The sequence below is a fragment of the Pogona vitticeps genome, chromosome 1 (genome assembly GCF_051106095.1).
Source record: "Pogona vitticeps strain Pit_001003342236 chromosome 1, PviZW2.1, whole genome shotgun sequence".
Lineage (NCBI taxonomy): Eukaryota > Metazoa > Chordata > Lepidosauria > Squamata > Agamidae > Pogona > Pogona vitticeps.
In genome coordinates, this window is record NC_135783.1 from 338,427,511 (window position 1) to 338,451,478 (window position 23,968).

At 42.5% G+C, this 23,968-nt stretch overlaps 1 protein-coding gene and 1 non-coding gene across 8 annotated transcripts in view; both read right to left on the minus strand.

Annotated features, from left to right (window-relative positions):
* BEGAIN (brain enriched guanylate kinase associated) overlaps nt 1-23,968 on the minus strand; it is a 252,169-nt gene that overhangs the window by 139,861 nt on the left and 88,340 nt on the right. For 3 of the 7 annotated variants that reach the window (XM_072986672.2, XM_078383786.1, XM_020793556.3), the window contains exon 3: nt 4,050-4,139. The exons of the other annotated variants lie outside the window; for them this stretch is intronic. In XM_072986672.2, coding sequence (XP_072842773.1) covers nt 4,050-4,139 — 90 coding nt within the window. The remainder of the gene's footprint in view (nt 1-4,049; nt 4,140-23,968) is intronic. 7 annotated transcript variants of the gene reach the window in all.
* On the minus strand, nt 11,117-11,272 carry LOC144586202 (U1 spliceosomal RNA). The gene has a single exon (XR_013540938.1). It is a non-coding gene; the product is annotated as a U1 spliceosomal RNA (small nuclear RNA).

A 23,968-nucleotide genomic window follows, 5' to 3' on the forward strand; every position in this document is an offset into this window, starting at 1 on the left:
GGCTTGTGAGCGTGTAATCACTAGCACCCGTTTCACATGTTCAGCCAGGTCATTTCCCACGAGCACGGCTGCTGGCAGAGTCGATGAAATCGCTATCCGCCAATCTCCCCTCCAGCCTTGAAAGTTGACAGGTACCTCTGCTACTGGCAGAGAGATTATCTGCCCCTCAATCCCTGCCACCTTCATGCTCTCATTTGGGATTATAAACTCCCTAGGGATGATATCTGGATGGCACAGGGTTACCTGGGAACAAGTGTCCCGCAGTCCCCTATACTGACGGTCAAGTATTCCTACGTCCACCCCGGCTGTCTCAAACAACTGAGAATCTGTTTTTATCAGCAAGCAGCGCTTTACCTCCACAAGAGGACCATTTTCCTCAGCCTGCTCAGCATAGGTAGCTGTTCCAGACTGAGTAGCCATGGCAACAGGCTCCCTCTGTGACACTGAGCCTTGCTCTTGCTGGACACAGAACACAGCTTTTGGCTTGGTCCCACTAGAATTCTGAGGCACCATTCCTTTTAGCTGCTTCAATTTCTCACACTCTGAGATCAGATGACCCTTTCCCTGACAGAAATAGCATTTTCTGGTGTATTTTGATTCTCTCTTTCCTCTCTTCTTTCTCTCTCTAATCTTTCCTCCATTTCCCTCACCCTCAGTTCATGCTGTTGGGCTAGGAGTATTTTTCTGAGTTCTGGGTCCTGCTCTCCTGTGCTGTCACCTTGCACTGAGCCAAATTCATCCTCAGAACCTTGGTCAATCTGGGGGTCTTTCACCTCACTCATGTCTGCTACTTGGCTTCGAGTCAAGGGCATACCCCCCCTCAGAACAGGCTGCTTTAAAAAGTCAAGCCTCAAAATAAAACGACCACTTTTTTTCCTTTTACCTCAGAACCAGCTCTCCCTAGAGATTGCTGCTGTTCTTCAGCACTAAAGTTGCAACAGTATCGAGTCAGAGCCTACCCCCCTCTGCTGGGCCTCTCAGCTGGCAAGCTAGCTCACTGTTGCTACGCAGTTTTGCCTCAGCGTTTTCCCGCCAAAATCAGGCTGCCTCAGAGCACCTTAATCTAAGTCTCCCCAGTTGGCACGTTCTTCTACTAGTGCACCTCCCCGTGAGGTACACCTAGAAGATTACCTACGCGCCTCAGACTGTCCCTGACTAGACCCCCCTTGCTCTGGGCACACTTGCCAAGGCTTTGCTGGACCACTGGACAACTGGACCAGTCGTATCCCACACGCTGGACACCAATCAATGTGACAGACCCAGACCTACTGGGATATGTCACACAGTTACACTAAGCTGCCACCAACCATTCCCTATAATAAGTCACACAGACCAGGGATGGATTTTTAAACAATAAAAGAATAAGGTTTATTTTAAATACAAACAGGGTAAATAAAACAATCAGGTGAATAAAATAAAGTAACGTGGCTTATTCTCACACACACAAGCATACAGTTTGGTTCACCTAGAACCTTTAACTTAAAGCACAGACCCTGAACCCATCAGTTCTGGCTAACCAACAGACACCTGAACCTATCAGGTTGGTACTCTGACACACAGTAGTACCCTGTCAGACACCCAGACTCCCACAACAGCTTCTTCTTCCCCAGCTGCTGCTTCGTCCCAACCCAGTGTCTCACAGTCTGTCTCAGCATCTCCCTTCACCACACAGGCATCACATATTTATACAGTACAGCCCCTCCTCCTGATGTCCCGCCTTCCACTCCCCATAGGATGGAACTTTCCCTCCAAACCCATGACAGACAGGTAACATCAGTGCTGTTATGTAACAGGGAGCACAATTATTTTAGTTTGTATCTTGTATTTTGTATCTTGTATTTGTATAATGTTTAGAAAAAAGAAAAAGAGGACACACTGTGGGCATGGGGGGTGGAACCTTTCTTTGGGATATTATCTGGGATGGTCAATCTGCTGGAACCAAGCTATGGGGTGAGACCAGAAAGGGCAAAAATGATGAGGAAGTTGGGGCAGGGAAGAAGAGTGTGTGTGTTGGGGAGATCCTGTAAGTAGTTCTGTATAAATGTTCCATGGTTGAGCTGAAAAGAAAAACAAACAAACAAACAAACAAAAGGATCAGGGCCTACCTCAGAAGCTGCATTACCTTCTTCAGCCTTAGCTTCCTGTTGTTTATGTATAAAAAAGCAAGCTGCCACAATGATTCCTGGGAACTGTAGTTTTACCAATCATTACCCTCTATAGAGGGTGCCTCCTAAAGAACTATGCCTCCCAGGAAGAACTCTGGCAGCTTCCTTAAAAAAAGAACACACACAACATTTTAAATAGGAAACTAAGACCAGAAGGGCAATATAGCCTCCGAAGCATATACAGTGAGTGAAATGTAGGTGTCTGTAGCTGTGATTGTGGGCTGAAACTCTGTCTGGAGAATTCTTGGTGTAGCAGTCCAAAAAAAGAAAGAACGTGTCCCTAATCACTAAAAAGTAGGGCAAAAGAGAATACAGATTTGCATCAACTGCATATGCTTTTAAAGAGGCACAGACAAAACATTTTTTTCGTAATTTAAACATGATTATGTACAATGTTTCCCACTCAAGTAATGAAGACAATGCCCAGATGATCTGAGTGCCTACTCAATAGATTAGCAAGTTCAAGGTCCCTGAAGTTGGGCTGTTTATCTTTAAATCAGACGCAGATTGTTCAGCCCTTCATATGGAGGACATGTTCAAAAGTCCTTCTAACAGAGAACTGCTCTCTCAAGCAAAGATCTGGACTCCATGTAAGCCCACACAGATTCACTCACACAGGAACATATGTTTTTCCCATCACACCTTGTGCTGCTTCTGTCCACAGGTCTGAAGCAGCCACAGTTCAGCCGGGAGGGATGTTTAACTCTCTTCTGTCCCTGTTTCTTATTCTAAATTGCACCTTCAGTTCACCTAAAGTCTTGCTAGGTTTTAAAAAAAATCCAAATACAGCCAGATGTCTATGGCTTGTAATGATACTGATGAAACTAGAATGGTGAAAGAGGATGTCATGTAGAAATGTCGTCCTTCCCTCTTCCTCCAAGAAAGAAAGAGAGCACAAAAGGGAATGTTTACTATTAGGAGGACAACTTACAGAACTCCACTGCCGGGGGTGGATTCTGGGAGTGGCAGTCTGGAAAAGTAATTTTTCTTAACTCTGGTGAAAACTATATTCCAAAATCAACAATGGTTCCTGCAGCCGCACTCTTCCTGCATTGTTTGCACAGACAACCATATTTCTGGAGAGTAGAGATTGAAAATAAACACACACACACACACCTTTAAAATATATATATATTAAATCACAATATTTAACCAATCTCTTGCTATATAGTGATGAGTATATCCACTGGAAAAGACAATAAGGTTAGGAAAAATGCTAGCCAGCAGGAAAACAGGAATGCCAAATATGAGATGAGTTGACTCAATAACAGCAGCCGGAGTCTTCAGTTTGCAAAGGTGGAGCAAGGCTGTTAATGATACAATCTTTCGCAGGTCAAGAGTTTATAGGGTCACCATCAGCCACTTGACGGCATATAAGAACAACAAGTTCCAATTGCAGTAATGCAGAGACACACTTATTTTTCAATGCTACAGCTGTCAACAGGCTGTGGGAAAATCAGCATAACCATGGTTCTACATGAAAAGCAATAGGTTAAGCTTTTCATAATAAAGATATAGGCATCTTGGCATACTAACAGCTGTAGCTAAAGGCACAGGAGTTCAAGACAAGAAAAAATTGGCAATCTAATCCAGGTCTATTACAATCTCTGAGTTTCTTCAAGCTATATCTGTGTTTTTTGGTTTAAAAAGTTTAACTTTTTAGCTATATCATAAATGGCTCCTAGTAATTAGAATATGCTGCCACGTGCTCATGGCACATAGAGTCAAATGAACCTGCTGTCCGATGTAGTTGAGAAAACACTGCATCTTTTTACTGGGCTGACTAGGAGAATACTTTTGGCGAGGGATGGGGTCAAAACAATCAACAGTAAAAAAAAGTTATAAGAAAAACATCAACTTGACAAAACATCACTGTTTCATTACCTGTCCCAGAGGGTAGGTGAGGATTTTGTGAGCCTGCCTTGGAGTATTCTAGGTTGCCATAGGCAGGCTGGCACCCAGGAATTTCGTACCCTGCAGCATGAATAGAGGATAAACCATAGCTAGGAATGGGTCAAAACAGACATCTGTGTGGTAACCTAGTTGACATACTGTGTGTACAATGTCCCAACAGAGCATTAAGAGCTTGTGCCTGAGATTTCCTTTTGTTTTCCTTTTCCCTCCCCATCTCCCTTTCCTTTTCTGCCATTGCTTTTTTAGACTGAATACGGAAGGTGCTGTTTTTATCTTTTTAAAAATTGATATGCAAGATGCCTTCACCACCTTTTCAGGTATACAGAAGAGCAATAACACTATATTTTGATACATCTGGGGTTAATCAGGATGCTTTGGATACATATACCATTCATAGTAAGCATTCCCTTGCTCTATGCAATTACAATTCTCAGCTAAATGGCTCTGTAGGTTCTGTCTGAAGACCTTCCATGACAGAGAATCTCCTGCCTTACTAGAGCAGTGGATACCAACCTTGTTTGCCTAGATGTTCTTGAACTAAATCTCCCAGAAACCTTTACCACTAGTTGGCGGGATTTCTGGGAGTTGTAGTCAAAGAACATCTGAGGACCCAAGGCGGGGAACCAATGCACTATGGAATTGCTGAACTGGTTTTAACAGTGTTAGTCATAATGTTGTTAGGTCTTAATTCGTGATGGGTATATTTGTCTACATAAATAAATATGAATAGCCCCATCCCAGGTGCACCTAATGTGGGCCCAGCCCTTGGAATCTGCCCATCCCCTCATGCACTGCCACACCGCCAGCTTCCTGCTCTCCTCACCAATTGCAGAAGTAGCCCTGCCACCTCCCTGCTCTTCTGGCCACTCACGGGGAGACCTGTCCTCCCACCCCCTGCCTGGAGTGGCCAACTGAGCCAGGAGAGGGCGGAGCTACTTCCGCAATTGGGGAGAAGAGTGGGAGGCTGGTGGTTGGGGATATTCATATGGGGATATTCATTTACGAATACGAATACCCCCATCTGTAGTCTTTATGTCAGGTCTATTACATCTTCCTTCTATTCTGGGGTAGTAGAAAGCAGAGAGCCCAGGGAACATACTTTTTTTTGTAATACATATTCCACAATTCTCTGGCCAGCGTAAGGGTTTCTGGGAACCATACTCTAAATTTTGTATAGCAAACGTTGTATTAAGTAGCCACCAATAACCAGAGCCATAAAAAACTGGGTAAAAGTCATATCCTCACATGAATTTGTCCTGTCTGCTTTTCAAATAAAATCTTGAGAAGTTACTTTTCATGACCCCAACTCAAGTTACTTTTCTCGAACAGAGCCCAAGGAAATTTCTCTTTTAGACAACGATGTTCAGATGTGTAGGCATTTGTAGTCCAAAAGAGAAACTTTTTCAAGTTCTACGATTTTATGCAGTGTTTATTTTTCCTTTTCTTTGTAGGTGTAATTCTAAAAAAACATATCAATTGAAATGCAGTTCTAAGATTGCATATAATATATAAATAAGAAATGGGCCAAATCACAAACTACCCAGCAGAAGAGTGCAAGCAATAGTTTTGAAATGTCTTTAAAAAAAAAAAAAAGTAAAGCACAGTTGGGATCAAACCTAAAAAGCAAATGTACAGGCCATGATCAACATACAGCTAAAGCAGACTGAAAACCTGACAAAAGACCAACATGTAGCACGTGAGCAACAGGAGGCACCGTTGTATAACAGTTGTATAGTATCAGGTACAACTTCTGATCTTTACCATAGTTTAAGCCTGAAGCAATAGAAGATGCACCAAATAGTCAAACTTCAATTGTTTGGCCTAAAACAAGGCTGAGCAAAGTGAGGCCACCTTAGATTTTGCTGGATTTGCAACATCCATCAGTTCTAGAATGGTCAGTGGTGATCCGTGCCAAGAGCTATAGTCTCAACATTTGAAGTGTCTTGCCCATTCATGGGATTTCCATAAACGTTCACTTAACAGGTCCCACTCATTTCAAAGGTCATCTTTAGTTGGAAACTTACAACTGGATTGACTGATTTCATGTTACATTGATTGATAATCCTCTTTACCCTGCCTGTCTCCTTACAAAAGGGCCTAAGGCAGTTTACATCATTAAAAGACAACACTTGAAGCTAAAAAAACAGTAAATATACAAATATTGAAAAGGATCAAGCACATACCACACTAAGAAAACAGTAATCAAAAGCAATACTAAAACACATTTAAAGCGGTAAAGTACAACTATCCATTAAAAAACCCCACCCAGGCAGGCAGTTACTAAGGAAAAGCTTGCCTGAAGAGAAAGGTCTTTGCTCGGTTGCAGAAGGACAGCAAGAATGGGGCCCATCTGGCCTCCAGTTGGAGGGAGTTCCAAAGTTTGGGGGCAGAAACATAGAAGGCCTTGTCCTATGTTCCTACCAAATCCACCTGTGAAACTCAGGGACCGAGAGAACGGCTTCTCCTGATAACAGCCGGTCAGTCTTATAATGGGAGGTACGGCTTTCAGATAGCTTGTACTCAAGTTGTTTAGGGCTTTATAGGTTAGTCTGAAAAGTTTATCAATCCATTTATTGCTTTTTCTTTTCTTTTCATGGAAAGGAAAAGGTGGCTTTTTTGAGGGGGAAAAAATCTGCACTACAGTGAAGAAATGGGTGGTTCTCTCTGTTTTCTTTTCAAACTTTACTGTGAAACTATCTGAAATCTGCCATAATATTTCCCAACTAAAGCACAGTAAGAACTGGGTAATTAAAAAATTATAGTAAGAGCACCACCTTTATTCCCTAAAGTAAAATTTGACTTAGCTAATTTCCTGAACATTAGAACTGGGTCATCCTGCTGCACTTCACACTGGAGAGGATGTTCCAAAAAAAAAAAAAAAAAGTCCCCATGCCAGCCCAAGAGAGTTTTCTGCCGGAGCTGAAGGACAGGATGTCTCCTCTCAGTCCAATTCCACATGGAAAAGTTGGTCAACTGAGCAGTTGAATTTTACTTCTGCTCTGGCAATTGGGCACCATCCTTCTGCATGAGGGTGGAGAACATGTGACTCCCTCAGGTGCTGGTGGGTTATGACTTCCATTGACCCTAGCTAGAGCAGCTAATGATGAAGGATGGTGGGAAGTGCAGAAAGCAATAACAATATGTTCCTCAGTCTTGCTTCGCTGCACTTTAGAGGATGCAAGGCAAGCCAATTGTCTAACATAGTGGTCCCCAACCTTGGGCCTCCAGATGTTCTTGGATTACAACTCCCAGAAGCCTTCACCACCAACTCTGCTGGCCAGGATTTTTGGGAGTTGAAGTCCAAGAACATCTGGAGGCCCAAGGTTGGGGACCACTGGAATGACATTGCGGGTTCCCCATCTCCCGGCATCTCTCAGTTCAAAACTTGGAAATAACACACCACGACTAATAACACTGCCTTCAATACGTTGCTTTTCTATCTCAAATGCTAAAGGAACTGTGAAACACAGAATATAAGTTTAAATACCTAAACTCCCCCTCTGGTTTTGGTAAGACTAATTAAGTTCAGAGTCTTAAATAGACTCTGCACCACTGGCTGCATCAACACACAGATTTAGCTGCATGTAACTATTTGAGAAAATATACAACATTTATTCCATACTTGACAAACATTGCCTTTTGTTATGAAATCTGATAATAATCCAAACTGCTATGCTTCCCTTGGTGTATAGAAAAAACACTGAAGGGGAAATCATCCTCCTCCTCCTGAAATATCTGTATATGTCAAAGGTAAAATATGACTTCATTAATGGCTTGAGCAAAGGAGAACTGCTTAATAATGTCCAGGTATTTTCCCCTCTCTGCCTTTAGAAGGCAAAATTGCCATTTTAAAGCCCTTACTTTGTGTTCAGAGTGAGTTCTGAACCCTTTGTATCTTAATGAAAAAAGAAATTGTGATGGACAGCTTAAATGAAGCCTAAATGTCTTGTGCAAAAGACTTGGTCGCAAAGGGGCTATCGTTTGCTTGTTTTTCGGGCCTGGTTCTCCTGCTCATTGCCCTCTTTCACCCTGACCACCCAAAAGGTTGCTGAAGACTGCTAATGGGCTCTGGAGACAAATGTGGATGCATAGCCTATGAGAGATGGAAAAGACATTCTTGGCGGGAGGGCTAAATTTCCTTACAAATAGATTCCTTTTTATCTCCTGAGCCAGGACCTAGCATCAAGCAAAGTGAGGCAACTTTCCCTGGAAGCCGATGCTGTGGGACATGTTCCCTTTCCCTGTATTCCTCTCTTCAGATAACAGAGTTGATGTAGGCCACACATATAGCTCACAACAAAAAGACAGAGCCAGTGCAGACCAGCTTAAAACTGTGCAGACCAGCTTAAAAGCAAAGCAAAGTGTGCTGCTTATATACCACCCCATAGCACTTAAAGCACTCTCTAGGCGGCTTACAATTTAATTGTGCTGGCTACACATTGTCCCCCACCCCCATGAGCTAGGTAGGGAACTTATTTTACCAACTTAGAAGAATGGAAAGCTGAGTGAACTTTCAGCCTTGTACTTGAGACTCAACTTGGGTCATGAGCAGAGTTTTGGCTGCAGTTCTGCAGTTCAACTGCTGGGCTGTGAGGCTATCTTACATGCCAAAGATCTTCCTGAATAAAAAGGTCCTTGGCTTGCTGGTGATTAGAGAATACGGAAGGAGCTGACTGAGCCTCTGTGGGTAGGTAAAGGTAAAGGTTCCTCTTGATATTTAGTCCAGTCATGTCCGACTCTAGGGCGCGGTGCTCATCCCAGTCTCCAAGCCATAGAGCCAGTGTTTGTCCAAAGACAGTTTCCGTGGTCACGTGGCCAGCGCGACTAGACACGGAATGCTATTACCTTCCCAACATGGTGGTACCAATTTATCTACTCGCATTTGCATGCTTTCGAACTGCTAGGTTGGCAGGAGCTGGGACAAGCAACGGGAGCTCACTCCGTCACATGGATACGATCTTACGACTGCTGGTCTTCCGACCTTGCAGCACAGAGGCTTCTGCGGTTTAACCCGCAGTGCCACCATGTCCCTCTGTGGGTAGCAAGTTCCAAACTCTGGAAGCAGTTACCAGTCCTGAGGGGAAAAAGACAGAAAGCTGCCTGATACCCAGGCTTGCTGTATTTCAGCTCTCCAAATCTGGATAGTCTAATTTGTATATTACACAGATTACAAATTAATAATAACAATTACATGGCATCAAAACAGTTTGAGTTGTGATAAACTACATGGGCTTTTCTAAGTTTAAAGTATTCAGAAGTGGTTTAACAATCTCTCCATCTACTGGAGTTCTGGAACTGTTCAGTTTGCTCAAGGCTGGTTAAATGGCATGACATGGAACCCCATCAGCCACACGCACTCAGCTCCAACTGATTTTTGCGGCCCCTTCTTTTGGGAGGCACAGTGGGGGGGGGGGTTCAAAGTCTCAGCCCCAATTTTGCACAGCCAGGCATTCTAACCTACATAGCCATACCAACTCATTAGGCAAATTAGGTAACCTTGTCTGCATATTATGCAAATTAAACCCACCGATTGTTGCATTGTTTTTCTACCAATATGTTTTAGCCTTGACTTCATTTACACTGTAATCCGAGGGTCAGAATAGCAGAATGGTTAGGAATGCTGTATTTGGAATGAGAAATTCAAATTCAAGCTCACTTTATGTTCTTGGTCAAATCAGTATCTTTCAGCCAAGCCTACTTAATAGTTTACATTTTAGAGAAAAAATAGGGGAACAACATAAAGCAGCTACGTACCTGGCCGATGCATAAAAATAAATATATAGTGTCATTTTGCTACCCAACTCTCACTAGTTGATGAGTTATTTCACTGCTATATGTTTCATTAGAGTAGGGAATGAGATTAAAGAAGAGCTTGGTCAATTTATTGTTTGAACTACACCATTCACAGTCCTTCAGTAAGATAGTCACTGACCATGTTGACTAGCAGATACTGGGAGTTCCAGTACAAAGCAAATAACTTCACCAATCTCTATGCTATAACAAATACAGATATATTAATCACCTATGCACATTTACTGTGCTGTAAGAACCACTTAACAGGGCCACTTATCTCAGTCATCTAGGTGAGGTTATCTGGAAGTTGAGTCATGGCAACTGGACTTCTTATTAGGTTGAAATGTTTTGCTACTCATTCAAGTAGTTTCTTCAGTCTGAGGAGGGTTGGTAGGAGACCCCTGATATATCCTCCACATTGGTTTCACTTCCCCCTGGCCTGAATAGGCTTGTTCGATGGAAAGAGGAGTGCAAGGCAAAGAGGAGTGTTCAGAGCTCTACACTGGAGAGGCCTTAGATACAACCTGTCTCCCATTTATCATGCTGCCCTTTCATCCATCCCCAGAAAGATCAGGACCACACCCACCAGAAAGACGACTATTAACGACCCATGACAATGGGTGGAGAAGGACTGCAGATGTAGGATTTTCACTCCCCCCGTTCTTTGCCCACCTAAGGAGCCTATTCAGACCAGGGGGAAGTGAAAAGAATGTGGAGGATATATCAGGGGTCTCCTACCAACTATCCTCAGACTGAAGAAGCTACTTGGATGAGTAGCGAAACGTTTTGGCCTAATAAGAAGTCCAGTTGCCATGACTCACTTAACACAATGTATATCTAGGTAGAATTAACTTTTTGAAAAAAGAACATTAGAATATTTAAAAACTCTTTCCAGAAATTTAAGATCCACAGCAACCATAGGCTCAGTAGGCTTACTGTATTTTTCGCTCCATAAGATGCACTCCCCCCCCAAAAAAGTGGGGGGGGGGAAGTATGCGCATCTTATGGAGTGAATACAGTAAAAAAGGGTTCAGCCCACACCACCCAGAAGCCTCCCACTGCCATGCTGGGAGGCCTCTGAACTGGCACCAGAGACTGCTTGCTGTTTGGACCTCACCATTCTGCACTGCTGGCTTTCCAGGATCTGCTTCCTGCAGCCCACCTGGAAAACCAGCAAGGCTAACAGGCTAACAGACAGTGAAAACAGCCAAGGACCAAAGGGGAAAGAGTCATTCTAGAAAGACCAGGTGAAACCACAAACACAGTCCCCCACTTAAGGCAGTTGATTTTCCCACATTTGGGGAAATCACAGGGGTCAGCATATCCAGGGTGCAATAGATGAGCCTTACCATGGGAAAATCACTTTTACAATAATGGTATCTCCCTTGCCAGGTATGAGTTGGAATGGCCCCTGAATCTCCTTCCCCTTTCTGTACCCTGTCCCCCAAAGGCATGGTGACCCCCCCGGCTGCACTTCCTGATCAGAACAGGGCTGCACAGCCCCAGTCCCGAAAGAGGCCAAGAGAGCTACTTAGTGTTTTGGGTGCCCCACAGGACCCCCATCAGGGGATGGATGTTCCTCCCACAATCCTCCAGTGCACAGATATTAACATACCTAATATTCGGGGAAGGCAGGGAAAGCGGGGAAATTCAAACTTTCAGTTAGTGAAGAGGCTGCTTGTCTGCTTCCTTGCTAGTCCAAGCAGTTAGAGAGCTGGGAGAGAGACCTGGGACTGCCTGGGTATTGTCGTTTTAAAATGTAAAATTTATTTTAAAACCTGTTTGTTTGGGGTTAGTGCTTGGGTGAAAAGGTGCTCCGTTTGAGTTGAAACCTGCTTGTGTAGAAACGTGCATGGGGGTAATTGCTTTAAAAGCTGCCTGCAAAGCCTTTCAGACCAGCGCTGATCAGCTGTTAGGTGGGGAGAGGGGAGGGGGAAGGAGCAGGAGCGAGAAGAGCACAAAATGGCTGCCATCTGTCGGCTGCCTGCTGGCTTTTAGCTGTTTGGGGCTCTTTTTTGGCTGTTCTGGGGTCTACCAAGGCACTGTGAAGAGCCAGGCTCAATCTACAGTACCTGGTAAGTGAATTTCTTTTAAGTTTTTTAAAGTTTCTGACCTCCCCCCCCATAAAAATGCATTAATTAATTTTCAATGCATTTCTATGGGAAATTTGGATTCAACTTGCAAACTTTTCAACTAGTTCTGGGCATCTAATAGAGAATGTATTTCCAAAGGGTGTTGCAGCAAGGAAACTAACTGTGCCTTGTGACTTCTAACTGGATTACAGTACCCCCTTCCTGTTTTCAGCTACTATAGTTTGTATTCAGTTTTTTTGGCTCGTCAAGAACATTGTTCATGGCTTTGTGTGGCCTAACCTGTTGTGCCTTGCAGGCTATAAATGTTCAATTATGTCAGAAAATGGAGATTTGGTCTTATGCGGAGCATGTGCTACCGCTGGTGAATGGGATCAGGTTAAGCTTTGTGTTGCTGTTCTTTCGCATAACCAAAAGTAAATAAGGAAAACCAGCTGTTAAATAGTTTAATTCCACTATTTATTCTCCACATAACTAAAAGGGACCTCTCAATGCAGTGCCAAATCAGATAAACCATTTCTAACTTAATATAGGCTTGAGCTGTAGCTGGGCAGAGTTGCACAACAATCTCATCTGTCATTGAGACATTTCTATAAGCATAGGGAGGAGGTGGATGAAAGGAAATGTAAAATATAGGTAGCGTGGTATAGGTCTTATCACTGGCTGATAATGGTCTATATGTACTTGAATTAAATTTATGGTACACAAATTTATGGTACATAAACTAGAGTACACAAAGCTTTAAGTCTCTCCATTTGTTAATGACAGTGGTAATGGTTCTTAATGCCACTGTTGACTGCTGTTCATTTTACATGGTTCAAATGTTATTCTGTTATAGTTTATTAAATATTTTACTACACTATTTGGTTCAGAATATATTTTCCCTGTTTTCCTCCTCTAAAAATTAGGTTTGTCTTAAAGTCAGGTGCGTCTTATGGAGCAAAAAATATCGTAAATAAAACCACCACCACTGATATGTAGAATCTTCTACTAATTTATACTCCCCATCCCCCTGTCCTCTTGTTTTTCCCAACTCTTCCCTTCTTCAGAGTAGATGAAATTGAACTTTTTTTTTTAAATATTAGCAAGAGACATGTAATATCAGAGTTTTATAAAGGCCCTTTTCTAGACCACGCCCACTGTATATGCCTTTAAAACATAACAGTCAGCTAAAACAGTGCCTCCACATTTTGCTTTGTATCTCCTATTCTAAAGGCTGGATAACTCAGTGGTTTAGGAGTTTGATTCCCCACTATGCTTCCTTGTCAAGAGCTGGATTTAATGATCCACAGGTCCCTTCCAGTCCTACAGTTCTAAGATTCATACAGAACAAAGTTTTCCTTTTTTTAAAAAAATGAAAGCAGACTTGGAATCTAAGTCAGTTTACGTTCTAAACCAGGGGTCCCCAACCCCCGGTCCGCAGCCTGGTGTCGATCCATGGGCTTGCTGGAACTGGGCCGCGGAGATGGATCTCCACCACCCTGCCACTCGCGCAGTGGGCATGTCATGCTTGTGCAGGGGCGCATCACGCTCATGTAGGTGGAGTGTTGTGTTCGCGTAGGGGGTGTCACGCTTATGGTGGGCGTGTCGCGCTTGCACAGGTGGTCTGTCATGCTTGCGCAGGGGCATGTCACAGTCACGCAGGGGGCATGTCATGCTCACGGGGGCGTGTCGAGGTCATTCAGGAGCGTGTCCGTGAGTGCGGGGGAGCCCATGTCCCCCTGCATGGAGTCCTCCCCCCCCACCGATCCACGGTCCCAAAAAAGTTGGGGACTGCTGGTCAAAACTGTTACCGGGCCGACGGGTGAAATCTGGCCAATCAGGTAATCTGGCAATGTTACTTATGTCAAGTCAGACCATTCCACTGTCTTGATTTATACTGTCTACATGAAGCTACTGGGAAAAGTTAGTTTTTGGACTATAACCCCTGGAATCTCCTAGACCTCATGGCCAATGACAATTCTGCAGGTTGTAGTCCAAAAGTCACCCCCTCCCAATCTCTGGTTCACACTGATGAGAAAGAACTCGTTTCAGATAAGAAACTCTATCTCCAGCCTTTCTTGGAGAGGCCAAGGAGAGAATGTGGGAGTGCAAACACACAAGACATGTACTCCACCACCACCAGTGCTTATGGCTTGATGCCTGATGAAGAGTTTTTTAAACCTTTTCAGAATCACCAGATTTGTGCAAAGTGATATTGCAATTGTATTTGACAATGAAATGGTTGTTTCCATCTTTCGACTGCCTCTTAGAGGTTCTCATAACATGTGTTGCTACTAAAACTTGTGTAATTCTTTACAGTATATGGGTTGTAATAAATGTGGCAAAACTCAGCTGAAAACATATATGTGCACACCCAAAACCAAACACACCTGAAGGGATTTAAATAACTTCCTGTCAGAAATAATCAGTGTCGGTTCTGTGACCACAGTAATCCAATTCCAAAGTGTAAGCTTGAGAGATAATGAGTAATTATATGACTTATTTATTTGTTTGGCATATTAGAAATAAGAAAATGAAGTTACTGACATTCTGAAATAACTCTGGAAATTGTTTTATCTTTGGCAGAGAGAGAGAAAAAAATCTAATACAATTTAAGATGAATTCGCATCCGGAGAGAGGAAGCCATGAGAAAATATCCATAGTTTGATGAGAGCCCCCTTTTGAAAGTTAGAAGTTTTAGAATTTACATATTAGACATTCATTCTTAAAGGAGCTGTGTTTTTATTTTGACAGTACAAACCTTGTATGTCAGGGATTTTTTTTGCAAAAAAAAAAAAAAGATTTAATTTTTATAAATAACTTAGGAAAAGTACAGAATATCTGCATTTTAGAACAGAAATTCAAAGGTTTCTGTTATTGTGTCATGTTACCATAAGCTAACCTGTCATTCTTCCACTGTCTTTTCATGTTTCATTCTTGACTCTCCCTCAGGATTTCTTTTTAATCTGTAGTATGGGATTGGCGGTTTTCTCATCACTTTCTACTGTGTATGAAAGAACCATATGAGGCTTTAATCAGTAGTCATTACGGCTCTCAGGTCAGTTACATACCAATCTTTAAGAAATCAGGGCCAAACCCTGAGATCATAAGTGGCTCCTCATAACATTCACAAGGCCCTCCCTTGTGCCAGGCAAAGATCTGGAGGGGGACAGAGTGGCTTCTGGGTCAGCTGAAAGAAACCATATGGTTTCCCTGCATAAACCATATGGCAGCCCACCTTCCCCTCTCTCCAAGGGCCATCCTGGACACACACACACACACACACACCATAAATTTTAAAATATAGGCTATTTTAAAGGGCAAGAGGCTACACATTGACTAAAATTGATTGAAGTCAAGTTTGGACAGTAGACATTTGATCGTGGTTCCAACTACTGTAGTTTGATTAAAATGCAGTAGGTAGGTATGTGTGTGAGGACGTGGCTGTATACTTGCCTACTGGATAAATATCTTTTTCCTGTCACTATTGCTTCCTGCCCACACACGTGTAAGTATGGTTTCAACATAGGTACATCACTGTAGTTGAAAACAGGAATCTTTGTGGAATCCCCTGTCACGAGATATGATGACCACCAGCATAGATGGTTTTAATAAAAGATGCTATGGATTAATAGAATGTAGATCTATGGACTGGTCAAGGAGCTGAATCCAATTGTGAGTCCCACCTAGAGTTCAGTGGGAATTGTTACGTCAGCTGTCAATATATATGTAAATCCCATTGATTAACTGGGCCTGCTGTAGCTGGGATTAACAATTTAGTCCACAAAGTATTAGGCCAAGAATTATTAGCCATCCTTTTTGGGCTGCTACCAGATGATGGTGATAATTAAAGGAAAAGAAGGCCATGACTTTGAGTTGTGAATATCCTGGAGGATTTGGGCCAACTGCTTATTGGAAGGACTTTAAGATCATTGAGAAATCTGCTGTTTATAAATCCTGAACCAAACTGATTTGATCGGCATTTCCTGGCCTTGTGTGAAGAGCAGAACTTAAGTTCTCCACAGCTCTTCGAAAATGTCTTCATGTTCCAACACAATTCTTGGATCAAAAATATATCCGGTAAGTTTAAAAACAGTTTTGAGAGGAAGCACGTTTAGACATGTATCTTTAGTGAAATTAATATAGCTAGGAATGTTATTTTGAGAGGAAACATATTTAGAAAACCAGTTCTGAGAGTGTTGACAAAAATAAGGTGGGGGGGAAGAGAGGGGAAAGCAAAAATATTGCAGCACTTTAAAGATGGATATTTATTTCAGTGTGAGCTTTCATGGACCAAATTCTACTCTTTTTATTTTTGAACCATAAGCCAATTTTATTGAAGTACAAAAGTACAAAAGTTCAGCTGGGTCTTCTCCTAAAAGCAGAGAGAAACCCAGAACAAAGAGTGAACTAACATTTTATAATGGTTACAGACAAAGAGCCATTAAAGTACTACATTGCTGTTGGTCATCTGTACCCCAACGTTTGGATCTCAGCCCTGATTGGACTTCAGGTGTTTCTGCAGTTGACACATTGGTTAGAAGAAAATATACATTTTCTGCCTTCACCTCATCAAGACTGTGCCTGTGCAGTCTGGGTGTAATGACAACTATCCTGTTTTCTTACTGATATGTTTATGTACGTTGGTAATGTTTTTTCCTGAGTTCTCTGTCTTGCCCTTCAAAGAGGGCAATCCAAGAGTACAGTGGTGCCTCGCTTTACGATTGTCCCGTTTAATGATGAAACCGCATTATGATGAACTTTTTGTGATTGCCTTTGCAATAGCAAAATGATGTTTCCTATGGGGGAATTTCGCTTTGCGATGATCAGTTCCCTGCTTCGGGAACCGATTCTTCGCAAAATGATGATTTTCCAACAGCTGATTGGTGGTTTCAAAATGGCCGCAGGTAAACAAAATGGCCCCTGCTGTTTTCTGGGACGGATTCCTCGCTGCACAGGCAGCAAAAATGGCCACCCTATGGAGGATCTTCGCTGGACGTTGAGTTTACAGCCCTTTGGAACGCATTAAACGGGTTTCAATGCGTTTCAATGGGTTTTTTCTTTTCGCGTTACGACATTTTCATTCTACAGAGATTTCACTGAAACGAATTAACATCATAATGCGAGGCACCACTGTAATTGTTATCAAAGTATGGCCAGATGGCTACATTGGAGATCAAATTCTACTTCTTCACACACACGAAAGAAATACAAATATATGTCCTGTCTCTTTTTCATGTGTTTTGCAATTCTTGCATCTGAAAAATGGGATTTTGATCCACCAAAGCTCCCAGTGAAATGAATCTGTCAGTCTCTAAAGCAGTGGTTCCCAACCTTGGGTTCCCAGATGTTCTTGGATTCAAATTCCCATAAGACTTCACCGCTAGCTGTGCTGGCCAGGATTTCTGGGAGTTGTAGTCGAAGAACATCTGGGGACCCAAGGTTAGCAACCATTAAAGTGCCACAATATTTTGCCTCTTCTCTCACTTTATTTTTTACAATGAGCTGAGATAGACTAACAACTACTTCTTTGGAACCTGCTTTGAGGGATAATATATTTAGAAGTATGTATTCTGAGTGAAAATTGGTTGCGAAATGTTTGCTTTAATAGGAAAGGGAAAAAAAAATAAGCAATCAGTTTTTTTAAAAAAAATATTTTCTTTGAAGAAAAAGTTTACAGGTTAAGGGAAGAAACAAGACAGACCAGTCACCAATAAATATGGACTATAAATTGATTTTGCATAGGCATCCTTCAGTCTCGAGAGACTATGGTAACATGCTCTGAATCGAGGAGTGTCCTCTCCAGAGCATGAAGCCCGAGTAAGGTAATATGGAGGATAGGCTGTTACCCAAACAGCAGATCCCCCCTCTCCACATTGCTGAAATGGTCCAATGGAAAGGCAAGAGCCAATACAACTGGTTCCAGCAATGTCGCAGGAGTTGGCAGAAAGACACATGCTGCCTTTGGGACTCCAGCTCCGAATTTTGCCTCGAGGTTAACTCCTGAAGCCTTTTCCATGAGTGGATATAGCCACAAGGCAGTGGAAGTTTGAAATTGGAGTTTTCCTTCTCCTAGATGGGCTGCCTTCCATGGCTGACGAGCCCCACCTACCCGGCCCTCTCTTTAATAGTGCGAAAGTATGATCTGATCTGGGACACGCTCTTTTAAATCAGGAAGTCCCACCCTTAGGCCCCACCCCCAGGCCATGTGGTCAGGAGACAAAAAGAAAGCCCAGGAAAAAAAACTCAGCAAGGCATCCGGGACACGCTCTTTTAAATCAGGAAGTCCCACCCCTAGGCCCCACCCCCAGGCCATGTGGTCAGGAGACAAAATTTGTCAGTTTTTAGGTGCACATTGCAGAAGTGGGTTCTCTCTGGGAATTCCAACATTCTTCATTTGGTTCTGTTCTAGCTACACACCTACAACTGAGGAGTTTTCACGGTGCTGTGTCTTTTATCCAGCTTGATCTGTTAAAGCAACAAAATGAATAGTGTTGCAACTTAGTAAAATTATAGCAGTGCCTGCATTTAAGTCTCTGGCCTCTTCCAATGGCCATACTAGATGCAGATGCCAGGCAATTGGACACTGTGAGGTCTCTAACATCTCAAAACTTGAGACTAGAGATGGCGACGACTCACCATTTTGGTGAGTAGTCCTGCTTCGTGAATCGTCAAAAGTTGACAACTCATGAAGCACAAAGTTGCCCCATGAAGCAATGAATAACGTTATTTGTCGATTCATGGGGAGGGGTTATTAAAACCCACCACCACCCCTGCCCGCCCTGCTGCCACCTCCCCACGCTGTGCCTGCCTTAAGGGAATCCAGGCTGCCCTTTGCAAAGATGGCACCCACAGCTTCCCTACCCTAAATGAAGCCGCAGGCACCATCTTTGCAAAGGGCAGCCACTCTCCCTTTTTACATGCGGTGGCTAGGAGGCCAGATTAAGACCTCGGCAGTGATGATTAAGGTAAGGGGATGTTGGTGGGGGTGGGTGGGGGCTAAGGTAGGGAGAGGAAGGGGTGGGGTAGGTTGTGGTGGTGGGTGGCTGTGGAGGTAGCTGACTAATACCGGCTGATCGGCAGCCAGTAGACAGAATGGTTTGTATTTTTGGGTAATATGAAGGACAAATAAAAACGGGTAAATATTCGTCCCTTCGTATTCGTGGGGGTCTCTGGAACCCATGAATATGAAGGTATGAATATTTAATGAATCAGCTATTTTTGTCAAAAAAGCCGATAATTTTTTATATTTGTCCCCATCTCTATTTGAGACTCAACATGTAGGGACGGGTGGTATCATAAATCAAGACTGGAAAAGTTCTCTAGTCTTCTTGGACCATAAGACTGGAGAACTGTAGAATTTCTGGCCAAAACAATAATTTTTCTACCAGCAGTTTATTCCACAGTTTGTGATTTAAGAGTTTTCAACAAGCAGATTATATGTTAGGCCCAGTGACATGGCCCAGAGCTTAAGAGGAGATGAAGCCCACCAATTAAAACAAGGACAGAGCTGGAGATACAAAGGGCCAAAACATTATTGAGAATCAATAATTTGCTTGCATCTTCCCTTACTGATACATTATCTGCATTTCCTTATCAGGGCCTGTCCATATTAGCTGTTTGGGGTGTGGGATTAATTGGGCTTCAAAGGGTCTGTTGAAGTCAGGGAGCGGTTGCCATTTGCCGTGCTCCTCCCGTCCGAACAATCAATGACCTCTTATAGCCTGATTGGCTGTCAGTTATGCCCTTCCCCAATTGTTTGTGGAGGTATTTTTTTCACATTGCTCCTCTCTCCCTCTGTTGATGCCATTGTTTTTTCCCTTCTCCCCTCCCTGCTTCCCTTCCCTTGTCCCCCCCCCCTTTTTCTCTCTCATCACTCTGCAGAATCTGCAACCAGGATGGTAGACTGCTGGAAGTTGCTATCTCCCATCTAAACAACAAGCATGCCAAAAAGAACACATGACCTACTGCTGGGTCTGAAAGGTGGGCAACAGCTCTTAAAGGGAAAGGACAGATTGTTCCGAGTAGAAACACTTTTGAACGTCTTTTTCTTCTGATCCAAATCATGCCATCAGTGATCCATAAGCCATATCTATAAGCCAATGTGGTCAGGCCTCAGTCTAGCCATGGCACACCAGGACTATCTTTGCTTCTTTGGAGACTATTTTGGTGATGAGCATGCAGATGGCTGATGTACCAGTCACTTCCAATAGGCATGTTCTAGGTACTATAGCACAACTATTGACTTAGAAGAAACAGTACCTTTTGAGGACTTTCAAATATCCCTCATAAAGCTTGAACTGCGGAGAGAAAATGAATTTCTCTAACTCCAAAACAAGACTGTGAAATAACGTGGATGTATTTAGACTAGCCGATCGCGCTGAGATTTAACTTACTGGCCTAAGAAATGAATCCCACAATCCTGACCCCTGTCAACTCTGTTTTATTCCATTTGTCCACATCTGTTATAACGAACAAAGGGGAATCTGCACCAAAGGATATAGCTATGAGAAAAATGGCTTAATGGCTGACTTTGGGAGACACTCTGTTAGAACTGTTTGACAACCTCAAAGCTTGTTTGTTGATTTTGAGTGAAGTCTGAACTCTTTATTCAGTTAAATCTTGAAAACACATTAATTGCCCTCCTAGGGATCAAAACCTACCCACTTGTTTTTTGAAGCACTGAATATGGAAGCTGATGGTTCCTTTTATGTCTGGGACAGATTCCTAGGAGTTGCTTTGTTGTGAATGTATTTTTGGAGTAGTATCAAATGAAGGAACAGAAGCTATGTAAAAAGGAAGGGGGAAAATGAAATTCACTGTGTGAAAAACAAGCCCTGCCATTCTGGCTGAAGGCTATGGCAATTTGAGTACCCATTCGAGGCACTGATACAAATAATAAGCAAGTTAAGACAATGGCCAAAATCCTCCTGCATAAGGATAGAAAGAGTATAACTTTTGGAGGTGAATTGCTCCAAGTTAAGAAATCACTGTAGACATTATCTGTTGCCCACTGAACTATACAGCTCAGCATGCAACTAATAATGTCTGTGGTGATTTCTAAACTCAGGCCAATTTGCTTCCAAAAGTTGCACCATGTGTGCGATGCAAGCACAACTAGATAGAGAATTTCCCCTGTTTTTGGCTTCTATAATAACTTCCTTTCAGGTACTGCTTTGCACTATTGTGCAGCAATGGGGAAGTGGTTCCACATCAGTTTGTGGTTTTATTTAAAAAGGTCTACATGAGTTAACTTTGCATATATTTCTCCATAATATACTTATTTTTGCTAGCCTTTTCTCATTGGGTATCATTTCCCAAATGACATCATTTTGTGCTCCATTTCCCCAACGCACATATTTTTGCAGCCAATTTTCTGCCTCAACTTGTATGCTGTTTTCCCTGGAGAAACCATTTTGTGTATGATTTTACCAGAAGCTGAACTGCAGAATTCAGAAAAGTGTGGAAAAAGAAAAATAACTGCAGTTTGATTCACTTATTAGAACAGTAAGTACAAATTAGGCCAGTTCATAGAAGAATGTGATTTAAATAAACATTTTACCCATAATAACTGAACTACATCTTTCTCTATAGCTTCTACTTTCAATTTCTTCCTCCCAAATCTAATCACAAAGAAAAGGAAGTTTATAATGACAGCCTAAGACAAGACATATAAATCATTGTGTCCATAAAGGTAGTTGCTCATACAGGTAATAAATTATGTCCACATTTTCCTTATTAACAGTAGTTTAAATGTTTATAGTGTTGTGATCATGTACTGTACTTTCTAGATGTAATCATAATAGTCTTGTATTCTTCAATGTGCCTCCAGTGAGTATAGCCAGCCTGTGTACCCTTGGGCAAGCTGCACCATTCCAGGGCGCATCCAGAAGAAGGGAATGGTAAACCACTTCTGAATACTCTCTACCTAGAAAACCCTGGAAAGAGTCACTGTATGTCAGTATTGAGTTGATGACACATAATGATGATTATTATGCTAGGTAAGCAATTTTGGTGGATCCGAGGGGCAAATGTTTGCCCACAGATCATCCCGTGGGCCACATTAAAGCCAGAAATTGCAAGAAATCACAATTTTTAAAAGTGCAAATAAAACTGAAAGAGCCTGTATGGTCAATTCCATGTCAAATGTTTGAGATTTTGGAAGGTAGGCAGTAAAATATTTTGAATTATCCCTGTAATAATGCAATGTATAGTGGAATGGTTTGGTTTTGCATGGGAACCTAAGATGCATTAACTTGACAAAACAGAAAAGGAAATAAGAACTAGTTTGATGTTATGAATCAGCAAAATCAGCTGCATTTTTATGGAGTGCATGTGGTTCAGATTTTGTCACACATCAAAGCCTGTGAGGAGATTAAGATTGTTATTTCCAGTCTGGAAGATGCAGGGATTTAGGCTGAGAAGTGGATTATTGCCTAGGACCACTGCTTAAGAAGTGGCTTGTCTAAAGTGAACACCCAAGGCTGCAGAGTAAATTCTTGGAATTCTTGACAGAAACTATCATGTGGATGAGACAATTCAGTCAATTAGGCTGTCACACCTAAAGGCCAGATTCTATAGGATGATAAACATACTGCTTGCTGCCAAATGTGTGATGGTTGCCAGATTCAGGAGGACCCTCTCTATTCATTCAGCCACACTACCCTGTTTATTACAGGGTAGGTAAACCCGGGAGATGCAGTTGTGGTGAAGACTATGAAACCAGCCTGGTACCAATGGCCCCCCAACACCCGAGACTTTCCAGATATGGCAGTGCTTCCAGGTAGTCCAAAATCCACAAGGCTAGGCACTTAGAGCCAATATGCCCCCCCCCCAGTGAAGTAGAGGTGCTACTATATCCACAAAAATACCAACATTTCCAGTAGCAGGCCAAGGCAAGACCTGGTTTTAGTACCACAACCCCTCTGAGCCAAAAACCAAAACAGCTAGATTTTTATATTTTATTAAAGACGGTGAAAAGGCAAAAAGCAAAAAGTTCCAAAAGGTTTCAAAGAGCAACCGGAGCAAAACACAATTTGAGACAGGTAAGGCAACCAAGCGAACACACCAGAAAACAACAAAGCTAAACTAATCTAATACTCATGTATTAGCATAGAGTTAGCACAGTTCTGATGCATACAGAGAGTGCATCCTTCCAGGCATGGCATAGCAGGACAGCAACTGAGCATAGCATCTCCTGAGAGGTAAGCTAAGCCAACCAAACTGACTTCTAAACCACTTTTTATATATTATTTTTATATATTAAATGTCCCATTCAAATGGTCCACCAATCAGACTTTAGGTTCCTTAGAATGTTCATGAAGACAAGAGCACTTCCTGCCCCACCCCTCTCTTCACACCGCTGAAATAATTCTCAAATCAGTACAGTACCGGAGAAGAGGCTAACTTGCCCATCATGGCTTTTCTCACAAGAGATAAGCTGTAGGTGTTATTACCCCTTATTCTTGGGCAGACACTAACCTCCACATTCTTAGACAGCCTTTTCCAGGTATTCACAACAAAGCCTGAACTTTCCAGACAGATTCCACATTCCATATTCCCCCAACGTCTCAGTTCCTTTACACAGTCCAAAAGCACAAATCTGCACACTTCTAGGTGGGATTGCTGCACAGAGGAAGGAGTTGTTGATTCTCTGCTTCCTACCTCAGTCTCTATGAAAACTGGTCTTCCAACTGGACACAGTAGTAAAGTGTGAAGGTGATCCTGGGGTTAATAGCAGTCTTGGGGTGGAAACATCTTGAGGAGTAAGCAGGCAATCCTCACCACATGTACTGCAGTCTCACTGCAGGCTATTTCCCCATGTTTACTAATAATCGCATATGTGCCCACAGAGCAGGAAGGGCTCATACATTGGCCCCAAGTTTCAGTTCTAGAAAACACACACTCTTCAAGTTGGGAAGAAGGGTCACACCACTTTAAAGCAACTAGGATTTCTGCTACTGTTAGGCTTCAAAATGAATGGAAGACATTCCTGTGAAGAAAACTTCAGAATAGTTGCATGAG